General features: G+C 39.4%; 1 protein-coding gene across 6 annotated transcripts in view; it reads left to right on the forward strand.

The window, feature by feature from the left end:
* The first annotated feature begins 263 nt into the window (after positions 1-263).
* PTPDC1 (protein tyrosine phosphatase domain containing 1) overlaps positions 264-24,936 on the forward strand; it is a 74,299-nt gene continuing 49,626 nt past the window's right edge. The window contains exons 1-3 of one of the 6 annotated variants that reach the window (XM_070795154.1): positions 267-646; positions 11,746-11,953; positions 13,787-13,919. In XM_070795154.1, coding sequence (XP_070651255.1) covers positions 13,914-13,919 — 6 coding nt within the window. In that variant the 5' untranslated portion in view covers positions 267-646; positions 11,746-11,953; positions 13,787-13,913. Of the gene's footprint in view, positions 647-11,745; positions 11,954-13,786; positions 13,920-22,799; positions 22,853-24,936 lie in introns of all 6 variants that reach the window. The other 5 variants (XM_070795157.1, XM_070795152.1, XM_070795155.1 and 2 more) reach the window with 5 other exon arrangements.

The following is a 24,936-nucleotide window of genomic DNA, read 5'->3' on the forward strand; positions in this document are numbered from 1 at the left end:
AAGTACTCCTTTCCCTTTTTTCTCCTACTGGTGTAGTCCGGGGAGAGCAGCGGGAGTCAAAACTGGACTTCGGCCACCCGCAGTCCCGCAGAACTGACCCCGAATCCACCCAACAGCGTCAGCTGAGCAGGCAGTTAGCACCCCGCAACCCCTCAGCCCACTTTGAAAGCTCCCAGAGCCACCAGCCGCGACACGGGCCGTCTCAAGCTGCCGTTGGCCAGCGCGCGTCACGTGCAGCAGCGCGCGGCGGCGATTGGTGCAGTGCGAGGCGGCGGGGACGCGCCGGGGACCGCAGAGGGAGCGTTACCTCAGCCCCTAGTGCCCAGCGGCGGCGGTGAATGGACCGCTAGGCGGGCGGCCTGGTCAGGCAGGCAGGACTGTGAGTGGCGGTAGTATTGCTTGCCCTGGTGGGCAGCGGCGGGGCCTCTGGGACACCTCGGTGAAGCACGGCCTGTGGGGTTCAGTTGGGGCTGGGCGGAGGTCAGCCGGCGGACGGGGGGCAAGTGGGGTGGGGAAGGCGGGGAAGCGACCCGCCTGCCGCTACGAGGACTACGGATGAGAAGCCGCGGGAGAGGCGCGCGATCTGCTGTTAACTTAGCTGCCCCGGCGATTCCAGCTGCGTGTTAAATGTCTGAATCCTCACGTGGTGAGTGCTGGCGGGCACCTCAGTGAGGGGGATTGGCCTGAGTTTCGGGGCTGCAGGACCCGGTTGCGAGGGGCCTCTCTCAACCCCGCCCAGGACCCGACATCTTTTTGTAGGAGCTCCTGATTTTTAAATATCAGTAACTAATTAAAAGTAAATGAGTAAACTGAGGGGGAGGGCGGATGGGCCGGTTCCAGACCATCGGTTTGTGGCCAATGTAGACTAGATCCTGCTCCTAATTTGTTGTGTGACCTTGACCAAGTCACCTCTCTCGGGGATGGACATTCTCAACGTGGATGATAGTGCTCATATTTTTGAGGGGAAAAAGATCTCAGACAATACAATGGCTTGTGGCTTACCAAAGGGCCACAAAACTTAAGTACTGTCTGTCTCGGACTGGGAGATTAGAAGAGAAAATGCTTAGCAAGGCTCCTGGGAGGAGAGGGGGTAAATGAGAAAAAGATGAGAAACCCTGCTTTAAGGGAAGAGATAAAGAGACGTTCTTGTGATAGTTACATACATTAGAGGATTAAAGCAAATGAGTTGGAAGAACTTGAAAGGTCGTCTATTAGAAAAGTTTTGTGACGCCTCACACGTACACACACATAATTTTACTTAGTCTCCAAAACAGACTGTCATTCCACCTTCTGTAATGAGAAAATCGAGGATCCAAGGGTTTGGGTGACATGCTGCAGTCAGAGCTATTTAATGAGGAACTGGGATTTAAACCCAAGCCTCTGTGGCTCCAAAACCCATTCATCATGTTGCCTCTCAGCCTCTGTTCCAGTTATGTCCCAACCAAGAATTCTACTTTGTGACTTAAAATATGAATATTCCCAGCCCCCCACACCTAAGAAATGTGAATTCAGTATCTGGGACCTAGCCTGGTAATCTGCATTTTAACTGTTATTAGGTGATTCCATTTTGGTGATCTAGGAACCATTTGGAGAACAACTACTCCATAAATTTCCCACCCAGCCCCCACGTCCTCATGGCGTGTACCCTAGGGATTCGAAAGAGCAGAGATTACATCTTCTCTTCCAAAGAGGTGGCCAACCAAGCTTTGAGAGAAGCCAAGGTTTATGAGCTAGCACCTTGCACAGCTCTCAGTTTGAGAAAGTGCTGGCAATTTTGGTTTTCTTTCTTCCTCCCTCCCTCTTCCTTCCTTCCTTTCTCCTCCCCCCTTTTCTCCCCTCTTTTTTAATACAGCTTCCATTGTTGCTACTCTGTTACTCCTGAGAAAATGGCTCAAGGCATTTATTTTAAAGTCCATATTAAAATTTAAAACACCATGAAAAAAGTTTAAAAACCACAATTCATTCATAATGCTTCCAGTCTGTAAGTTTTCATGTTCTGTTGTGTTGTTCTACTATTAATTAATAATCTCCCTCTTGTTAATCATATAGATTATTCAAGTTCACACAATTTAGAAAATTCTTCTAGGAGATGAGCTTGAACCTCACAATTCCAATTGGAAATCAGAAAATTATGCTGAAGATAAACCTTAAATCACAGTTCTCTTTAGAACATATCTCATTCTTCCAAATGCCTCAAAATCTGAAGATTTTTCTTTAGTTCTAAAAATAAATGGTATCATTGGTATGCATATGTATACACTGAAATGTTTCTTTTCCAGTGACTTTATCTGTTCTTTCCCATATCACTTCATTCTCACCAAAAGATATATTTAATTATTAATACTTAATTTGCTTATATATTTCATGTTCTAAAAAATGTAAGTTGAATAATCAAAACATTTCTTTGCAATTATTAACTGTCATTTAATGCACTTTGCTGCTAAAAAGGTTTTATTTGTCTAGTTCTTATGGAGGCAATATGGGATAGAGGAAATAAAGTGAGTTTTAGTTTGAGGAAGACCTGGTGCTCCAACCCCAATTCCAACACTTTCAAACAGTGATCAATCTGATCACAGTAAATTGAGCAAATTGGATTTTTAAAGAAGCTGTGAATTTTGTATTGTAACTAGTTACAGTGATGAAAAATTGAAACTCTCTACTTACGCTTGCATGAGAAACTATTAATAGGGATTCTGCTTTAACATTTTCTCAGTTTGTTAATGATCATGTTTTCTTCTTCTTTTTTTTTTTGGTCTTATTTAAAACCTAACATTTGTTCTGTTGGGTAGTAAACCTTTATGATTTTAATCCATAACTTTTTGAGTGGCAGATTCTACTGCAAAACCATTAACTAGCCTTATTCTAGCTGCTATGAAAGAATACTTCCTTTCTTTGTTCTTTCTCTTGGATGTGAAGATATTAGTCTTTGGCTCATACTTTGCTGTCTGGATGCTGTGTAGTGCTGCTGGATGTGTTTATAGTGCAAGGAGTTGGCCATTGCAGGTAGAGAATGGTTTAGAGAAGGCCTACAAATTGTACTTGAGGGAAACAAAGGCATGTGTTTTTTGATCTTGGAGTTTTTATTCACTACAGTTCAAGCAGCACCATTTCTTTTGCACACTCGATCTAATAATTTGTGGCACTCTTCCCTTCAAAAGGAAGGTTGTCTGGCCCTATAAATGAACTCAGGACTTGATTTCATCAAAAATGTTTGAATACTTGTGCTAGACATTATAATAGTTTAAATGGATCAATTATTATAGATTCTTAGATTCCTGTATGTTTAAGAAGGGCCATATGGTCTTAGCTACTCATGGAAACATTTTCTCATTTAGAATCATACTGTTTTCAAAGTCAGTCCTAATATGTTACTTTTATAGCTTTATAAAGACTAATTTAATTTAGCTCTAGGTGGAAAATGTTCTAGAGGATTTATATTTTCTCCATTTAAAAAAACCTTCTGATTTAGGGTTTAAATTGCCCAGTAGTTTAATTAGTGTTGTTTCTATGTTTTTATTTTATTCTAGACACAATACTGTTTCCCAGGAAGTTTGCATATAATATGTATTGACTTTTAAAAATAATGTTTTCTAGAAATAAATAAAGGTAGGTAAATATATAGTCAATATCAAACTTAGAAAATACTGATAATCAGAAAATAAAATACACTCTGTTAATATTTTGACATGTTCTTCTGGTCTTTGTTTATGTACCTGTTCTATTTATGTATTTCTTAATAAAAATGAGATCATACTCTGCATTCTATTTTATACCTTATATTTTTTAATCTAGTAGCATATGACGGAGGAGCCTGGTAGGCTACAGTCCATGGGGTCGTGAAGAGTCAGACACGACTGAGCGACTTCACTTTCACTTTTCACTTTCATGCATTGGAGAAGGAAATGGCAACCCACTCCAGTGTTCTTGCCTAGAGAATCCCAGGGACGGGGGAGGCTGATAGGCTGCCGTCTATGGGGTTGCACAGAGTCGGACACGACTGAAGCGACTTAGCAGCAGCAGCAGCATATGACAAATAAATGTGCTTTTTACGTGCATAATTTAAGTTCTTTGTGAGCAGATGTTTTGTTGCTAAAATAGGGACCACACGAATCTATTTATTAAATTAGTCTACAGAAACCCAGTCTACCAACCCAGGAACAGAATTACTTCTCTGCTCCTTTTTGACCCCAATTCTGTACCTGTTACTCCCCACTGCCCATTTCCCCACCCCCAGGAGGGTTCTGTTGGGGGAGTCTCTGAAGGAAGTTTTATCTAGTCAGTTATACATTGTTAACACTTAAGTTCTCTTCTTTTCCAGTCTTTTCAGTAAATCCTTCAGAATTTTTATATTTTATTTTATTTGCTGGAGACAAACATCACGAGTGGAGTTGGGAGGATTTAGAGTAATACAGGAAAATAAAATCATATGCTGGAATTCTTTCTCAGACTTATAGGGAAAGGAGAGATAACTGAATAAAAATACTCCCTGGGTATATGCTTTCATTCTTTCTCCCAGACAATGATGTTTTTAAAGGTCAGGGACTATTTATCCTTATATTCCTCATGCCCCTCATAGTTCTTGGCACCTAGTAGCAACTCAGGTATTTATTATATTGACTCATGAGTCCCTAACTATCCTGGCTTCTTCCCTGCTTAACATATACTAGTTTATATGTCTCTTTTCAGTATGTTCCTGTATACTCTGTCTTCATACTTTGAAAAATATATATATTTGCACAAAGACACAATTCTATATGATTGAAAATTGGAAAAATATCAAAGATCTAATTTTATTATTATTGAGGATGTCAAAGTTTTCTATCATCATACAGTTATAACTAAAAACTGCATTATTTATTTTGTTATTCAGATTGTTCCAGCATTTGCCATTGTGAGCTGTTTTAGTTGGCTTCTGAATCGCTTTGACATAGCCCTAGCAGTTTGTGTTTTGAGCACTTTCCTACTTTCTGGGCAGGATCATCTTGTATATTCTCTACTCTGCTTCTAAAATCAGCCATTTCTCTTTTTGTTTATCTTTGTTGTTTTTTACTTTTTTATTTTCCATATGGCTTTTTACAAGATATTGAATATAATTCCCTGTGCTGTACAGTAGGACCTTGATGTTTATCTGTTCTATTAACATATATAATAGTTTGCATCTGTTAATCCCCAACTCCCAATCCATTCCTCCAAATCCCGCTTCCCCTTGGCAACCACGAGTCTATTCTCTATGTCTGTGACTCTTTTGTAAATAAGTTCATTTGTGTCATATTTTAGATTCCGCATATATCATATGGTATCTGTCTTTTTCTTTCTGACTTAACTTCACGTAATATGACAATCTCCAGGTTCATCTGTGCTGCTGCTTCTTTTTTATGTAAAATCACCTATTTCCCTGGATTCTTTCATTGGAAAATGGTATTAGAAACCAAGACTTGCTCTAATCTGCTCATCATTGAAGCACACTTATTCACCCAGGCCAAGGAGGGGTAACTGTGACCACAGCTGGGCTGTGCTCGAAGTGCCTGTGGCAGTGGAGACTGACAGGCTGTTATACTGGGGCAGGATCACTCTGGTGGGAGTCCCTCCCAGTGCCTGCAGAGACTGAAGAAGATGGTTGAGGAAGGGGGTTGCAATGGTGGCCCTACCCCTTCTATGCCACTCAACAATGATGCCTTGCTTCTATGATGTCCCAGGTTTTTTGTGTAAACTTTCCTGGTTGTGGGGCCCTTAGTCCTGTTACTTCAGGCTGTCTTTTCACAGCCAATCCTCCCTGAGTCAGTTCTCTGAACCCCACTTTCCAGCACTCAACTCCCTCTACACCAGGAGACACACAACTCATAGTGGAGTGCTCAGGGCTAAGGCACAGATCATGCATGCATTTCTTACTTTGTTCTGCCTTCCACAGAAAGGGCTATCTCCCCTGATCCCCCAAAGTTCCCTTTCTGCCCCAGCTGATCTCTCCACATTTTCTGAATGTGGGAACCTGTCCTCACCTTCAGCCTCCTGCCAGGATTGCTGGCCTGTTTTTTTATTCCTTTTCTTTTTTTCTTTCTTTGGTCCTACCGGGTTGTTAGGGCATTTTTCTTATCCTTTAAGGTGTCCAGAGTCTTCCACTAATGTTCAGAAGATGCTCTGTGAGAATTGTTCCATTTGTAGATGTATTCTTGATGTAATTGTGAGGAGAGACAAGTTCTGGGTCCTCCTATTCTGCCATCTTGACTTCCCCTTAAAATTTTTTTCTTTAATGAATTTTGCTTTTAGTATTGCACTTAAAAACTCATCACCAAACTCAAAGTCATGCTGATTTTTTCCCCTAAGTTTTCTTATAGAAATTTTTTAGTTTCTACATTTTACATTTAGGTCTATGATCTACTTCAAGTTCAGTTTGTTCTATATGGACTTCCAGTGTAGCATGATTTATTGAAAAGACTTCTTTCTCCATTGAATTGCCTTTGCACTTTTGTCAAAAATTTACAGTATTTGTGTAGGTCTGTTTCCATACTCTCTATTCTGTTTCATTGACTGATGTGTCTGTTCTCCACCCCCCTCCGCCCCCATGTTCATTACTGTAATGGTGAATCTTGAATAATATAAATTCTTAAGCTTTTGCTTTTCTTTCCCAGAATTGGATTGGTTATTCTAGTACCTCTACTTTTTCACAGATTTTTGAAATAAGTTTATATATTTCTATTAAAAAAAAAACCTGGCTAGAATTTCAATAGGGATTACATTAGGTCACAGAAAATTGACATCTTTACTGACTAGTTGACTTTTATGTGTTGGCTGTGTGCCTTTTGACTTTGCTAAACTCTTCATAAGAGTTATTTGGTAGATTCTTTGGGGTCTTCTGCATACAGTTATGTTGTCTATGGTTAAGGATGATGCTGTGAAAGTGCTGCACTGAATATGTCAGCAAATTTGGAAAACTCAGCAGTGGCCACAGGACTGGAAAAGGTCAGTTTTTATTCCAATCCCAAAGAAAGGCAATGCCAAAGAATGCTCAAACTACTGCACAATTGCACTCATCTCACATGCTAGTAAAGTAATGCTCAAAATTCTCCAAGCCAGGCTTTAGCAATACGTGAACCTTGAACTTCCAGTTGTTCAAGCTGGTTTTAGAAAAGGCAAAGGAACCACAGACCAAATTGCCAACATCCACTGGATCATTGAAAAAGCAAGAGAGTTCCAGAAAAACATCTATTTCTGTTTTATTGACTATGCCAAAGCCTTTGTGTGGATCACAATAAACTGTGGAAAATTCTGAAAGAGATGGGAATACCAGACCACGTGACCTGCCTCTTGAGAAACCTATATGCAGGTCAGGAAGCAACAGTTAGAACTGGACATGGAACAACAGACTGGTTCCAAATAGGAAAAGGAGTATGTCAAAGCTGTATATTGTCACCCTGCTTATTTAACTTATATGCAGAGTACATCATGAGAAATGCTAGGCTGGAAGAAGCACAAGCTGGAATCAAGATTGCCAGAAGGAATATGAATAACCTCAGATATGCAGAGACACCACCCTTATGGCAGAAAGTGAAGAGGAACTAAAAAGCCTCTTGATGAAGGTGAAAGAAGAGAATGAAAAAGTTGGCTTAAAACTCAACATTCAGAAAACGAAGATCATGGCATCTGGTCCTGTCACTTCATGGGAAATAGATGGGGAAACAGTGGAAACAGTGTCAGACTTTCTTTTTGGGGGCTCCAAAATCACTACAGATGGTGACTGCAGCCATGAAATTAAAAGATGCTTACTCCTTGGAAGGAAAGTTATGACCAACCTAGAGAGCATATTAAAAAGCAGAGCCATTACTTTGCCAACAAAGGTCTGTCTAGTCAAGGCTATGGTTTTTCCAGTGGTCATGTATGGATGTGAGAGTTGGACTGTGAAGAAAGCTGAGTGCTGAAGAATTGATGCCTTTGAACTGTGGTGTTGGAGAAGACTCTTGAGAGTCTTGGACTCTCTTGGACTCTTGGACTGCAAGGAGATCCAACCAGTCCATTCTGAAGGAGATCGGCCCTGGGATTTCTTTGGAAGGAATGATGCTAAAGCTGAAACTCCAGTACTTTGGCCACCTCATGCGAAGAGTTGACTCATTGGAAAAGACTCTGATGCTAGGAGGGATTAGGGGCAAGAGGAGAAGGGGACGACAGAGGATGAGATGGCTAGATGGCATCACTGACTCGATGGACCTGAGTCTGAGTGAACTCGGGGAGTTGGTGATGGACAGGGAGGCCTGGCGTGCTGCGATTCATGGGGTTGCAAAGAGTCGGACACGACTGAGCAACTAAACTGAACTGAACTGAACTGAAAGCAGTCTTACATATTTCTTCCTTTCTAGCCTGAATACCCTTCATTTCTTTTTTTTTTATTTAAATACACTAGCTAGGACTTTCAGTATAAGGTTGAATTAGAAGTGATGAGAGAGGACATCCTTGCCCTGTTACTGATCTTAGGGGAAATACTTAACATCTTATGCTCAAAATTATTCAAGCTAGGCATCAGTAGTATGTGAACCGAGAACTTCCAGATGTACAAGCTGGGTTTCAAAGAGGTAGAGGAACCAGAGATCAAATTGCCAACATTCATTGGATCATGGAGAAAACAAGAGAATTCCAGAAAAACATCCACTTACGCTTCATTGATTATGCTAAAGCCTTTGTGGACCACAACAAACTGGAAAATTCTTAAGAGATGGGAATACCACACCACCTTACCTGTCTCCTGAGAAACTTGTATGCAGATAAAGAAGTAAGTTAGAACCGAACATGAAACTACTGACTGGTTCAAAACTGGGAAAGGAGTATGACAAGGCTGTTATTGTCACTCTGCCTATTTAATTTACATGCACAATACATCATACAGAAGGCGGGCTGGCTGAATCACAAGCTGGAATCAAGATTGCCAAGAGAAATATCAACATCCTCAGATATGCAGATGATACCACTCTAATGGCAGAAAATGAAGAGGAACTAAAGAACTGCTTGATGAGGGTGAAAGAGGAGAGTGAAAAAACTGGCTTAAAACTGAAAATCCAAAAACTTAGATTTTTTGAATCACTTCATGGCAAATAGAAGGGAAAAAAGTGGCAACTTTGACAGATTTTATTTTCTCGGGCTCCAAAATCATTGCAGACAGTGACTGCAACCACAAAATTAAAGCTTCCTCCTTGGAAGAAAAGTTCTGACAAATCCAGACACCATATTCCAAAGCAGAGGAATACTTTGCTGACACAGCTCTGTATAGTCAAAGCTATGGTTTTTCCAGTGCTCACGTACAGTTGTGAAAGTTGGACCATGAAAAATGCTGAGCGCTGAAGAATTGATGCTTTTGAATTGTGGTGCTGGAGAACTCTTGAGAGTCCCTTCGACTGCAAGGGGATCAAACCAGTCAATCCTAAAGGAAATCAGCACTGAATATTCATTGGAAGGACTGATGTTGAAGCTGAAGCTCCAACACTTTGGCCACCTGATTTGAAGAGCCGACTCACTGGAAAAGAGCCCAAGACTGAGAATGATTGAAGGTAAAAGGCGAAGGGAGGGGCAGAGGATGAGATGATTAAGTAGCTTCACTGACTCAGTGGACATGAATTTGAACAAACTCTGGGAGATAAATGGAGGACAGTGGAACCTGGCGTGCTGAAGTCCTGGCGTGCTAAAGTCACAAAGAGTTGGACACAACTTACGGACTGAACAACAACAACAAACAGAGGATATCCTTGCCTTGTTCCTGATCTTAGGGGGAAAGCCTAGCATCTTGCTGTTGAGAATGATGTTCAGTCCAGTTCAGTTCAGTTGCTCAGTTGTGTCCGACTCTTTGAGACTCCATGAATCGCAGCACGCCAGGCCTCCCTGTCCATCAGCAACTCCTGGAGTTCACTCAAACTCATGTCCATTGAGTCGGTGATGCCATCCAACCATCTCATCCTCTGTTGTCCCCTTCTCCTCCTGCCCCCAATCCCTCCCAGCATCAGGGTCTTTTCCAGTGAGTCAACTCTTTGCATGAGGTGGCCAAAGTACTGGAGTTTCAGCTTTAGCATCATTCCTTCCAAAGAAATCCCAGGGCTGATCTCCTTCAGAATGGACTGGTTGGATCTCCTTGCAGTCCAAGGGACTCTCAAGAGTCTTCTCCAACACCACAGTTCAAAAGCATCAATTCTTCAGCACTCAGCTTTCTTCACAGTCCAACTCTCACATCCATACATGACTACTGGAAAAACCATAGCCTTGACTAGACAGACCTTTGTTGGCAAAGTAATGGCTCTGCTTTTTAATATGCTATCTAGGTTGGTCATAACTTTCCTTCCAAGGAGTAAGCATCTTTTAATTTCATGTCTGCAGTCACCATCTGTAGTGATTTTGGAGCCCAAAAAAAGAAAGTCTGACACTGTTTCCACTGTTTCCCCATCTATCTGCCATGAAGTGATAGGACCAGATGCCATGATCTTAGTTTTCTGAATGTTGAACTTTAAGCCAACTTTTTCACTCTCCTCTTTCACTTTCATCATTTAGTTCCTCTTCACTTTCTGCCATAAGGGTGGTGTCATCTGCATATCTGAGGTTATTGATATTTCTCTGGGCAATCTTGATTCCAGCTTGTGCTTCTTCCAGCCCAGCGTTTCTCATGATGTACTCTGCATATAAGTTAAATAAGCAGGGTGACAATATATAGCCTTGACATACTCCTTTTCCTATTTGGAAACAGTCTGTTGTTCCATGTCTCGTTCTAACTGGTGCATCCTGACCTGCATATAGATTTCTCAAGAGGCAAGTCAGGTGGTCTGGTATTCCCATCTCTTTCAGAATTTCCCATTTCTTTCAGAGTTTATTGTGATCCACACAGTCAAAGGCTTTGGCATAGTCAAGAGAATGATGTTAGCTGTGATTTTTAAAAAGTAATCTGTATTAGTTTAGTGAAGTTCTCTTCTAATTTTTGAGAGTTTTTATCATGAATTGATGTTGAACTGTTTCTGCTCATGTATTATATGATCACATGATTTTTCTTGTTCTCTGTGTTAATATGATGTCCTATGGACAGAGGAGCCTAGTGGGCTATAGTCCTTGGAGTCACAAAAGTGTTGGAGATGACTTAGCAACTAAACAACAACCATTTTAAGTGTACAGTTCATTAAGTATATTCATGTTGTGTAAATTAAGTTGTACTTTTCATTTTTATTTAGTTCAAAACATTTTCAAGTTTATCTTGAGACTTCTTAACCCATGTATAATTTAAAGTACATTGTTTAATTTCCAAATATTTTGAATTGTCTAGCTGTCATCTATTATTGATTTCTAGTTTTATTTTGGTATGCTCTGAGAACATATTTTATAAGGTTTGTATTCTTTTATCTTTATTAAATTGTGCTTTACGTACCAGAATGTTGGTGAATGTTCCGTGTGAGCTTCTGTTGTTGGATGGAATGTTCTATAAATATCGGTTGGATCAAGTTGATTGATGGTACTGTTCAGGTCATGTATATTGTTACTGATTTTCTGCCTACCTGATTTATCAATTCCTTGGAAACAGGTGTTGAAACTTCCAGTTGTAAATACAGTCATCCTGCTTATTCACAGTGAAGTGGTTCTAGGATCCCCCACCCCACCTTGGATTCCAAAATCCATGGTTGCTCAAGTCCCTTATATAAATTGATGTAATGTCTGCAGATAACCTATGCATATCCTCTCGTATACTTTAAAGCATCTCTAGATTACTTATAAACCCTATAAAATTACTTACAGATATGATGTAAATGCTGTGTATGTGCGTGCCTGCGTGCTGAGTTACTTCAGTCATTTCTGACTCTGCGTGACCCTTTGGACTGCAGCTTGCCAGACTCCTCTGTCTATGGGATTCTCCAGGCAAGAATACTGGAGTGGGTTGCCTCCAGAGAATCTTCTCAATCCAGGGATTGAACTTGTGTCTCTTAATGTCTACATGCATTGGCAGGTGGGTTCTTTACCATTAGTGCCACCTGGGAAGCCCAAATGCTATGTAAATGGTTGTAAATACAAGCTAAAGATTATGTAAATAGTTGCAGGTATGTAGCAGATTCTTAAGTTCTGCTTCTTGGAGCTTTCTGGGGTTCTTCTCCCAAATATTTTCCATCCGTGGTTGGTTGAATCCCCGAATAGGATTAAGCTTCATTTGTGTGTGTATGCATACTCAATCATGTCTCTTCAGATTTTCTGTTTTTTAATTACCTTTTTGTTGAGGTAACATTGGCTACAACATTATATAAGCTTCATGTGTACAATAATATATTTTTACTATGTACGTTACAGCTCACCACCAAAAATTCAGTTTCCATCTGTCACCATATAGTTGATCCCCTTTACCTATTTCACTCTCCCCCGATCACCCCTTCCTCTTTGGTGACCACTATGTTCTCTATATCTATTTGGTTTTACTTATTCAAGTTTTTTATTATTTTATATTTCACATGAGTGAAATTACATGGTATTTATCTTTCTTCATCTGACTTATTTCATTTAGTTTAATACCCTTAAGGTACATCCATGTTGAAAGATGATACTGAGCAGTATCATCTTTATACTGAGCAATATTCTGTTATTTTTGTGATTAAGTAGTGTGTATTCTTGTATATACATATCTATCTCAGTCGTGTCTGACTCTTTGCGACCCCGTGGACTGTAGCCTACCAGGTTCCTCTGTCCATGGGATTTTCCAGGCAAGAATACTGGAGTGGGTTGCCATTTCCTTCTCCAGGAGATCTTCCCAACCCAGGGATTGAACCCAGGTCTTCCACACTGTAGGCAGACGCTTTACCATCTGAGCCACTGGGGAAGTCAATTCTTGTATATACATATCTATCTATGTGATGTATCACAGTGATTGGTTTGAGGATGTTGAATCAACTTGCTTTGATAGATCATGGTTTGGTTTGAGGATGTTGAACCATCCTTGCTTCTGTAGATCATGGTTGTGTGATCTTTGAATGTATTGTATTCAGCTTGCTAATATTTTGTTGAGAATTTTTGCATCTTTGCTTATCAGAGATATTGGCTATAATTTTCTTTTTTTGTTTGTGTTGTCTTCATTTGGTTTTGGTATCAGAGTGATGTTGGCTTTATGAAATTACTTAGAATTCCCTAGTTTTCAGTTTTTTTGAAGAGTTTGATAAGGATAGATATTAAATCATCTTTGAATGTTAGAATTTACATGTGAAGCCTCTGGTCCTGGGCTTTTGTTTTGGGGGAGGTTTTTATGTTTCCATTTCACTGTCTGTCTTCATGATTCAGTTTTGGGAGGTTATAATGATTCTAAAAATTTGTCTATGTTTCCAGTTAGTTGTTACATAGCTGTTCGTGATATTCTTTTATAATTCTTTGTATTTTTGTGGTATCTGGTCTGCTCTATTTCCAGTGCTTTCTAATACCTTCTTTATGTCATATATTGAGTTCTTCAGCTCCAGAATTTGTCTTGTTCTTTTTTAGGGTTTCAACCTCTTTGGTAAACTATTATTTCAGTTCAGTAATTTTTATCTTGAGCTAACTGAACTTGAGCCTTTCTGAGTTTTCTTGTAGCTTGTTGAGTTTCTTCATGACAGCTCTTTTGAATTCTCTATTAGATCATAATACTCCATAGTTTTAATTTTGCTTTGGATGAAATTGTCATTTTCTTTTTGTGATAGTGTTACTGTGGTTCTTCATGATGCTTCATGAGTTGTTCCTCTGGCGGTGTATTTGAAATAGAGAATTCATTTCAACTGATTCTGATAACTCAAAAATAATTAAAGGATTTTCTTTTCTCTTCCAATAGGTGGCGCTATAGCACAAGTTTTTGTTTTCTCTTAGCTGAGCTGCCTCCGGTTATATTTAGGAAGTAGCACTTTTCACCCTCCACCTGATGGGAAGAAAGCAAAGATGAACTAAAGAAGAACCTCTTGATGAAGGTGAAAAAGGAGAATGAAAAAGCTGGCTTAAAACTCAACATTCAAAAAACTAAGGTTATGGCATCCGGTGCCTTCACTTCATGGCAAACAGATGGGGAAAAAATGGAAACAGTGGGAGATTTTATTTTGTTGGCCTCCAAAATCACTGCAGATGGTGGGGCTTAATTGCTCTGTGACATGTGGGATCTTCCCAGACCAGGGATTGAACCTGTGTCACCTGTACTAACTAGCAGGTAGACTCCTTACCACTTGAGCCATCAGGGAAGCCCTGTCCTTTACTTTTCAGCCTGTTTGTGTCATTGAATCTAACATGTCTTTTGTAGATTGTATATATTAGTAGTTTAGTTTTTTAGCGGGAGGATGAAATCTAATTTATGCTTTTTTGTTTTATGGTTTTGGGTCCATATTTTTAAGACTAGTTTTTTAAGATCAGTTTTAAGTTCACAACAAAATCGAGAGGAAGTTACAGGGATTTCCCAAATATTCCCTGCTCCAACAGATACATCACCCATTACCAACATTGCTTACCAGAATAATACATTTGTTATAATCTATGAACCTATATTAATATATCATAGTCAACCAAAGTATCATTTACCTTAGGGTTCATTCTTTTTTTTAAATTTATTTATTTTTAAATTGAAGGGTAATTGCTTTACAGAATTGTGTTGGTTTCTGCCAAACATCAACATGAATCTGCCATAGGTATACATCTGTCCCCTCCCTCTTAAACCTCCCTCCATCTCTTTCCCCATCCTACCTCTCTCAGTTTTTACAGAGCCCCAGTTTGAGTTCCTTGAGTCATACAGCAAATTCCCATTGGCTATCTATTTTACATATGGTAATGTAAGTTTCCATGTTACTCTCTGTTGACATGTTGATGTTGGCAATTTTATCGCTGGTTCCTCTGCCTTTTCTAAATCCAGCTTGTACATCTGGACGTTCTTGATTCACATACTGTTGAAGCCTAGCTTGAAATATTTTGAGCATTACTTTGCTAGCATGTGAAATGAATGCAATCGTGTGCTAGTTTGAACATTATTTGGCATTGCCCTTCTTTGGGACCGAAATGAAAACTGACCTTTTCCAATCCTGTAGCCACTGCTGAGTTTTCCAAATTTGCTGGCATATTGAGTGTAGCACTTTAACAACATCATCATTTAGGATTTGAAATCTTTATAGATGCCCTATGATGTCAGTCATTTCAGCCTGAAGGATTCTTTTAGTATTTCTCATAGGGCAGATTTACTAGCAACAAATTCTCTCATATCTGTTTTTTTGGTCTTTGTTTTTAAATCTGGAGATGCCTTAATTTCTCCTTTATTTTTAAAGGAGAACTTAGCTGGATATATAATTCTTGGTTGACCATGTATTTCTTTTAGCACTTTGAAGATGGTCATCTCACTGTCTTTCATCTTTTCTGATAAGACATAACTATCTGTTAACTCTCTTCATGGTCATATTTTAGGCTACAACTTCCTCCACTCAGTTTTAGTTGCCTCTACTTGTGTCTGCTTTCTTTCTTCCCAAATCCATTGAAACCTCTTGCTTCTTGCTCCGTGAGCTTATCCTTTTTAAAATTTTTTCTCACCAGGATCTTAGGAGGAAGGGGAAACTAGTGTATAAATTCAATCCACTACTTAAACCAGATGTTCTCTGTATCTTGCTATAGAAGGTCTGATCTAAGCCTGTGATTTCCCAGGAGCTACACACCTGCCCTTGTTTTAAGTTATCCAAGCTTGTCACTCAAGTGTTTCAAATATGTTTCACAGAATAGTATTTTCTTTGAGAAGTAGTTCAGGAATGTAAAAGATGTAAAATCTTGTTATCCTTCTCAGTCTGTAAATAAATGGAGATAGTAAGGTGAATAGTAAACCCTGCTTCATCTACTATTTTAAGTTTTTCATGTTGAACTAACTGCAATTTATTTTAAAAATTCTAAACAGTGTCACAGTATTTAAAGGTGGATGTAATTATATGACCACAGTGTTTATATACTTACTAAAAAGAATATTCAGATACTAAACATCTTTTGGTTAGGAATCCAAATTATGGTCTGCAAAATGATGTGGTATGCTGTTTTTTTACTAAAAATAACTGATAAGGAGAATCTTTCTTGCTGATACCACCTGCATAGCAATGCCCTGATTCCAGGTAATGTGTTTGGTTTAAAATAGAATTTTGATAGGAACATTAATGCTCAAGTCTCACCCAGGAACATGAGTCTTTTTCTAGATCTGGTTGATGATGTAGAACTTCTTAACATATTTCAGGAGGTTGTGAAGATTGGGTTAGAAAAAAAAGAAAGTTTTATTTTTCTGGCAGCTAAATAGAACCCAGGAGACACACTTTCACAATAATCTATAGAATATGTGCTGCTAGGTGAATGCAGATTGCCTACCTAATGCATTGGTTCTCAAAGCATCAGGGTCATTGAAAACTAGTTAACAAGGCAGATTCTCAGCCCCACCCAGACCTACTGAGTGGAAATTCTCGAGGTGGGGCTGACTAGTCTGGATTTTTAGGAAAGCCCTCCAATTGATTCTGATGAGTGTTGAATTAGGATTTGTTGACTTTTTTTTTAATGAATTTAGAAGTATCTGTGGTAGTGGCACTCATGTGAAGATGGTTGAAACCTGTAGGAATAACCAGTCAGATGTGGTTGTTTGTGGGAAAAGAGTATGGAAACCTTGCTTATGAAAACGAGTTTCACCTATTGTTAACATCTTACCTGTTTTATCATAGTATGTTTTGTGAACAGTCTGAACCAAACAGCATATTTCTTCAAATGATGAAATACTGAGAATGATACTGTACTGTTGTTTTTCTCTGATCTGTGATTAGTCTCCTGAGAGCTGGGGACCTTCCCTAAGGTGTATTTAAGGTGTGAGATCACAGAAGCCAGTGTGGTTCATAGCAAACTGCCAGACATAACGTATATTCAAAGCAGTCGTAAGTTATTTCCCTGAGGACTTATCTAGTTAGAAAGGCTGGAGGGATTTGAAAAAAAGAAAAGGTGTGTCTTAAATGTTGCCGGCCTGTTCTCCAGAGGTGATTTGAGGAGAAAGGGGATTTTATATAGTTCTAGGGTTTTTTGTTGTTGTTTTGTTGAGGATACAGACTCAGAGGTGGGATTCACAGTTGAGGACTTAGAGTTTAAAAGAAACATGGTTTTATTTTGTTTTACTACATAAGGAGTCATAAGGAGTGCATTAATTCTTTTAAGGACAAAATACTACATACTGTGGTATTAAGAATCTATTTTTTATAGCATCTGAGCCACTAGATAAATCTTGTCAGCCCTTCATGATGAGGGGATGTGAATAGAATGTGTAATTAGCATTAGGGAAAGCATCCTAAAGGGGAGAAAATTTGGGCTGAGGGTTGAATTTATTGTCATCATGCATATTTGGCAAAAAAAAAAAAAGCTACACTCCTTAGGGAATTAGGAGGAACACAAATTTTTCAAGTTGCAAATTGAAAAGATGTTGGAAATGTCACTGTGATCAGGGAAGTTAAGATAGAATGCCATTTCTTGCATTTGTGTAGTGGTGCTATCGTTTATTTGATAGGCTCTTAGCAACAATCTTGAGATAAGTAAAGCATGATTACTCTTCTTCCTTTACAGATGAAAAAGCTGAGGTTCAGAGAGATTAAATGATGGTGGTGTGGTATATATTGGGTTGACCATAAAGTTCATTTGGGCTTTTCTATAAGATATTGTGAACAATATAGTTTGATATAGAAAGAATGATACAGAAGGTCCATATAATCAAAGCTATGGTTTTTCTAGTAGTCATGTACAGATGTGAGAGTTGGACCATAAAGAAGACTGAGTGTCAAACAATTGATGTTTTTGAACTGTAGTGTTGGACTCTTGAGAGTCAGTTGGACTGCAAGGAGATCAAACCAGTCAATCCTAAAGGAAATCAGTCCTGAATATTCATTGGAAGGATTGATGTTGAAGCTGAAGCTCCAATACTTTGACCACCTGCTGTAAAGAACTGACTCACTGGAAAAGACCCTTATGGAAAGGTGGAAGGCAAGAGGAGAGGGCAACAGCAGAGGACGAGATGGTTAGATTGTATCACCGACTCAGTGAACATGAATTTGAGCAAGCTGTGGGAGATAGTAAAGGACAGGGTGCTATATTCCATGGGGTCTCAAAAAGTCGGACATGACTTAGCAACTGAATAGCAAACAACACTGCAAATGATTGAACTCTTTGGCCAACCCAATATTTATTCAACAAATTTTTGAGCATCTACTACATAACAGGCCCTTTTCTGGGCTTTTAAGACACAGTAGTTGACAAAGCAGACAAAAATCTATGACTTCATTGGGTAGAGAAAGGCAGATGGTAAATGGGATAAATAAGTAAATTAGGTAATGTGCTTAGATATATTTTCTTCACAAGTCCTGAGGAGAAAAACGGAACAGGGAAAGAGAGCTGGTTTAAAATGTGAATAGGGTGACTAGAAGGGTTTTGAAGAGGACGGTGACACGATCCATCTGAAGTTAAGATCATTCTGGCTTCTGTGTTGAAAACAGACTGTATTATCAATCAGGTATGGAATTAGATCTGTGTACTGGCTCTCAGGTAATCTTTATAACTTCTAGAGAGCAGATAGTCTCAGAGCTGTTAGTAAGTGTGCTTAAGATCACAAAGCCAGTAAGTGCCAACAACTCTATTGAAAATATGTTTAGATTTTGTAACATTATGTTTAGCTCTTTTCTGTTTCTGTTGGAAGGGGGGAACATAAAATATGTAAAAGGGCTGTGTTGTTGATACTTGTCTTTGGTATAGCAGTGAATGAAGATTTGGAAGGAAGAATTGACAGACTGTCTGCACAGAGCAAGACAAATTTGAAAATACTACTGTGGAAAGGAGCTCTGAAGAGTTTCTTGAAAGGGAAGCAATTATAAATGGTGCAGAATCCAGTGTAGTTAAGTTCCAATGCATAGTGTAGCAGACTAAGGTCTGTCTTTATTGTTGAAAAGCTGTATGTATAGTGGTTAAGAGCACAAACTCTGGAGCTGAACTATGTAAATTCAAATCCCAGCTCAAATCCCAGTTCAGATAATAGCTATGACTTCAGACAAATTGTTTGACTTGACTTTGCCTTAGTTTCCTATCTGTAAAATAGAAATAATGTACAGACTAAACATGTTCTTGCCGTATAATCCAGCAGTCATGCTCCTTGATGTTTACCCAAAGGAGCTGAAAAACCTTTGTCTGCACAAAAACCTGTACACAGATGTTTATAGCCACTATATTCATAAGTACCAAAACTCAGAAACAACCAAGTTGTTCTTCAGTAGGTGAGTGAATAAACTATGGTACATATAGAGAATGGAATATTATTCAGTACTAAAAAGAAATGCACTTTCAAGCCATGAAGACATGGAAGATGTTAATTGTATATTAGTAAGTGAAAGCCAATCTGAAAAGGCTACATAATGTATGATTTCAACTATATTGCATTCTGGAAAAGCCAAAGTATGGAGACAGTGAACAGATTAATTATTACTGGGATGGGGTGTAGAGCGTAACTAAGTGGAGCATAGAGGATTTTTAGGGCAGACACAGTACTGTGTATGATACTATAATGGATACATATCATGATTCTTTGCAACCCCATAGACTGTAGCCCACACAGTCCTCTGTCCATGGAATTCTCCAGGCAAGAATACTGGAATGGTTGCCTTTTCCTACTCCAGGGGCTCTGTCCAGCCTAGGGATCAAATCCAGGTTCCTGGTGTCTCTTGCATTGGCAGGTGGGTTCTTTACCACTAGCACCACCTGGGAAACCTATGCATGTCATACATCTGTCCAGTTCCAAAGAGTGTCCAATGCCAAGAATGAATCCTAAGGTAAACTATTGACTCTGGGTGATTATGACGTATCAGTGTAGGTTCTTCTATTATAACACATGTACCACTTTGGTGGGAGGGTGTTGATAATGAGAGGCTGGGCATGTGGGAAATAGGGCAGGGGTTTAGGGGAAAATCTCTGTACCTTCTACTCAGTTTTGCTATGTATCTAAAACTGCTCTAAAAAATAATTTTTTAAAATGGAAATAATGGTGATACTCATCTAATAATATTGTCATGGATATTATGAGTTGAGATATATAAAGCATTTGGAACAGGGCTTGGCATTAAGTAAGTGTATGTGTTATTATTCATAAACATAAAAATATATAGGTTACATAGGTTCACTCATAGACTTAGGCTTGCATCTGTTTTCCCCATACAAACTTAAATTTTTTAGCCACAGAAGCTTTTATCATAATTGCTGTATAGAATCTAATCATTTTGATTGAATTTCTTTAAGTGTGGCAGAAAGCCTCTTACCAGAATGAGCTGGAGTGTAAGTTGATGATAGAAATTGTTAGACCAAATTTAATAAATCATTTTGAGGATGGGCCAAAGAATCTGCATTTTCCATAAGCACTCAAGGTGATTCTGATGCACGTTGGAGTGCTAGTGCTTTGAGAGTCTAGGAAGAATATACCATACTTCTAATATCTCAGGCACTTATTAATACAATCCCTGCAAATTCTCTCCCAAAAATACATGTATAAATTTTGGCAGATCACTATGTATCTGGAAGATGGAAGAGAAAGTAGTGATGGGAATACCAGACCACCTGACCTGCCTCTTGAGAAACCTATATGCAAGTCAGGAAGCAGCAGTTAGAACTGGACATGAACAACAGGCTGGTTCCAAATGGGAAAAGGAGTACGTCAAGGCTGTATATTGTCACCTTGCTTATTTAACTTATATGCAGTGTACATCATGAGAAACGCTGGGCTGGAAGAAGCACAAGCTGGAATCAAGATTGCCCAGAGAAATATCAATAACCTCAGATATGCAGATGACACCACCCTTATGGCAGAAAGTGAAGAGGAACTCAAAAGCCTCTTGATGAAAGAAGAGAGTGAAAAAGTTGGCTTAAAGCTCAACATTCAGAAAACGAAGATCATGGCATCTGGTCCCATCACTTCATGGGAAATAGATGGGGAAACAGTGTCAGACTTTATTTTTGGGGGCTCCAAAATAACTGCAGGTGGTGATTACAGCCATGAAATTAAAAGATGCTTACTCCTTGGAAGCAAAGTTATGACCAACCTAGATAGCATATTCAAAAGCAGAGACATTACTTTGTCAACAAAGGTCCGTCTAGTCAAGGCTATGGTTTTTCCAGTAGTCATGTATGGATGGATGTGAGAGTTGGACTGTGAAGAAAGCTGAGCGCCGAAGAATTGATGCTTTTGAACTGTGGTGTTGGAGAAGACTCTTGAGAGTCCCTTGGACTGCAAGGAGATCCAACCAGTCCATCCTAAAGGAGACCATTCCTGGGTATTCATTGGAAGGACTGATGCTGAGGCTGAAACTCCAATACTTTGGCCACCTTATGTGAAGAGTTGACTCATTGGAAAAGACCCTGCTGCTGAGAGGGATTGGGGACAGGAGGAGAAGGGGATGACAGAGGATGAGATGGCTGGATGGCATCACTGACTTGATGGACATGAGTTTGGGTAAACTCCGGGAGTTGGTGATGGACAGGGAGGCCTGGTGTGCTGCGATTCATGGGGTCGCAAAGAGTTGGACATGACTGAGCAACTGAACTGAACTGAACTGAACTGATGGAGGGTCAGTGCACAAATGAGCACTTTTGCAGAGTTCTCCTGGATTTGAGTTATTTGAAGAGAGCCAAGGGGGATTTCTGCTTCCAACCAAGATGAAATAACAAGAGACCAGAATCACCATCCTGCCTGAAATAACTATAAAACTAGACAAAATATGTAAAAATGGTTTTGGACATTGAAAAACAGGCAGCTTGGAATCATGATCTTTGAGAGAGGACAAGCAAACATGGTGAGCTTCAGGTTGCACCAGCTGCCTCCCTGGAAGCAGTTTGCATGCTGCAGTATGGGGAGTACCTAAACAGAGTCTTCTTGGAGATGTGTAGAGAGCCAGGATGGCTAGAAGTTGCAGTGTAGTATGTTGGAGAGAAGGGAGTAGCATGAAGAGAGGCTATAGAAACATGTGGAGGACCCTCAAGTTTTTGCTGGCCTAGAGTATTTGGCTGAGTACTGATCTGCACAGACTACCCAAGACTAGGGAGAGATACAGGAAGAAGTAGACAGAACAGTTCCAGGGCATTCATGGGGCTGGAAATAGTTCATGTTCCCACCAGTCAGAGAAGAAAAGCCTCATGATACCCAGAGCATCAGGTGGAAGCCTTACAAAGTTGTGGCCTTAAGCAATGGGCTAAATTAGCCTAAAATGAAGGCAGTTGTGGAGCTGCCATACTAATTTCAGATAACTAGTCTAATGAGGCAGGAAAAAGTGAGTAATTGAGACCTATTGAATAAGTAATGAGGATTTCCTTGTGGAGAAAGAAGGATTAAGTAAAACAGGATAAAAGTATGACTGGTTGTTCAAGCAAACAGGAAAGCTGTTTAATTTGTAAACCAGTGGAACTGAGTTTAAACAGTACTAGAGCTACTAGTACTTGAGCTACTAGAGTTTAGATGAAGGCACGTGATCAACAACTGCACGAAGAATGAAAGGGAATCTGCACTGAATACTTTTGATAGCCCTACAGATACAAATGGGCTTCCTAGGTGGCGCTAGTGGTAAAGAACCCGCCTGCCCATACAGGAGACATAAGAGATGCAGGTTCAATCCCTGGGTGGGATCAAGCCTCTGGAGAATGAAATGGCAAGCCACTCCAGTGTTCTTGTCTGGAGAATAGGGTTGCAAAGACTTGCAACTAAAGTGACTTACCATGAATGCATGCACACACAATACATGTATATAATATCTAACACACAAAATAATTATTTTGTATTTTGTCTTGCATATTAGAATAAGCCTATAGACAAGGCATGGAAGACAAGGCATGGAAAACTTGATTACAGGTATTTTTTGTTGTTCAATTGCTAAATCATGTCTGACTCTTTTGCAATCCCATGGACTGTAGCCCGCTAGGCTCCTCTGACCATGGAATTTTACATGCAAGAATACTGGAATGAGTTGTCATTTCCTTCTCCAGGGGTTCTTCCTGACTCAGGAATCAAAGCTGCATCTCCTGCATTGGCAGGTGAATTCTTTACTGCTGACCCCCCAGGAATGCCCAATTGCAGATATAGCTAAAGTATAAAAATTAAAAATCATTTAAAAAATGATATAGATCCCCTCCACTTCCAAGTTCTTCTACCTATATCATTTTTTCAATTACTTTTAATTTTTAAGCTTTTAAGCTTTAGCTAGATCTTAACTAGCTAAAGCTTAAAATTAAAAATTGTTTTTTTTAAAAGGAAATGAAATAGCAGAACTTGGAAGTGGAGAGGAAAGGTGAAATGGAATAGTACAGATAAAATTACTTTTCTTATTTTACAAGGTAAGAATCAAGATACTGTTTAAAGCTGATAGAATAAAATATGGTTAAACGATGTTACTTAAAATTACAAAGATAATCAGAAGAATTAAAAATGTTTTGGTATGTTTGGTGGAGAAAGATTTGGCATGGTGGGAGGTAGGTAGAGTAAATGAGCCAGTTTTCTTGTTTTGGTGAATCATTTTAAAGATGATAAAATAATAACCAGAAGTATACATGTAGTCATTTCCCCTGGAAGAACTAAACCCAGTGTTTACATTTTTTACCTCTGGGGAGTAAAAGTTGGGATGGGAGATAAGAATGGAGACTTTTCATTCTGTACCATTTATTTCTTTGTAAACTTTTATATATGCTTAATTATCTGTGTTTGAAGGTCCACTTTTTAACCTCAAAATGTATTGCAAATCATTTTTAGCCTTTTTTTAAAAAAGTGTCTTGATGTGTCTTGGGACTTCTGAAAACACTAATGTGATAGTAAACCACATACACTGTGCAGACAGGGGAGCTGATGGTTTTTGTTTTAATTTTTGATGATTACAGCCCATCTGAGGGTTAGATCTCAGCTCTGGGTACTAGGATATGAATAACTATAGAATTTAAATAGAAAGGGCATCCATGTCTATGAGGTCTAGAACCATTACATATGAAAAATGTGGAGGAGAAGATCTGCGGGTGGATAGTCTGGGAAGATGTAATGCGAGAGTACATGATCGCTAGCCAGCTTTAGATATGTGGAACAAAGGGTTTATTATTCTGTGTGGTCTCAGAGCAGATATTTACAGAGTAGCCACATAAAAAGAGTTTTCTACTAGAATTATGTGATGATGTCACTGTTAATTTTCAAAGACATTGTGGAGAGAATGCTCATATGGGTTAGGATTCTAATAGAGGACTTCTGAGGTTCCTCACAAATTTGAGTTTCTGAGGGCCAAGTTGAGAAGAAAGTTTTAATATAGTCCACGATCTTATTTGTACTTTTTACTACCCAAAGGGATAAGATTAATTCAACACTATTTAAAGCCATTTTGGGGGTTGTTTCTTTGGCCACTCTGTGCAGCATGCTGCTGCTAAGTCACTTCAGTCGTGTCCGACTCTGTGCGACCCCATAGATGGCAGCCCACCAGGCTCCCCCGTCCCTGGGATTCTCCAGGCAAGAACACTGGAGTGGGTTGCCATTTCCTTCTCCAATGCATGAAAGTGAAGTCGCTCAGTCGTATCCAACTCTTAGCGACATGGGATCTTAATTTCCAGACCAGGGATCAAACCCCTTCCCCTACATTGAAAGTGTGGAGTCTTAACCACTGGACTACCAGGGAAGTTCCTAAAGTGATGTTTTCAATGGGTTTTAGGTGTTAGATCCATGAAAGTCGTCTAATATGCCATTTCACCTCAAGAGATATGTATGCAGTGAATGTGTCCCTTACATCAGAGAAGAGCAAGTCATGGCTTCTCCTTTTGAGACCCCATGGTGTGCAGGGGAGCCAGTCCAGTAGTCACATTTTATTACATCACAGCTGAAGAGCTTAGGGTGGCTTCAGGAAAGACTTAACAGAAAAAGTGACAGGGAGGTCTGTCTTGTCACCACATGCTGGATCACCTGGGACA

Source organism: Bos indicus, chromosome 8, assembly GCF_029378745.1.
Source record: "Bos indicus isolate NIAB-ARS_2022 breed Sahiwal x Tharparkar chromosome 8, NIAB-ARS_B.indTharparkar_mat_pri_1.0, whole genome shotgun sequence".
NCBI lineage: Eukaryota > Metazoa > Chordata > Mammalia > Artiodactyla > Bovidae > Bos > Bos indicus.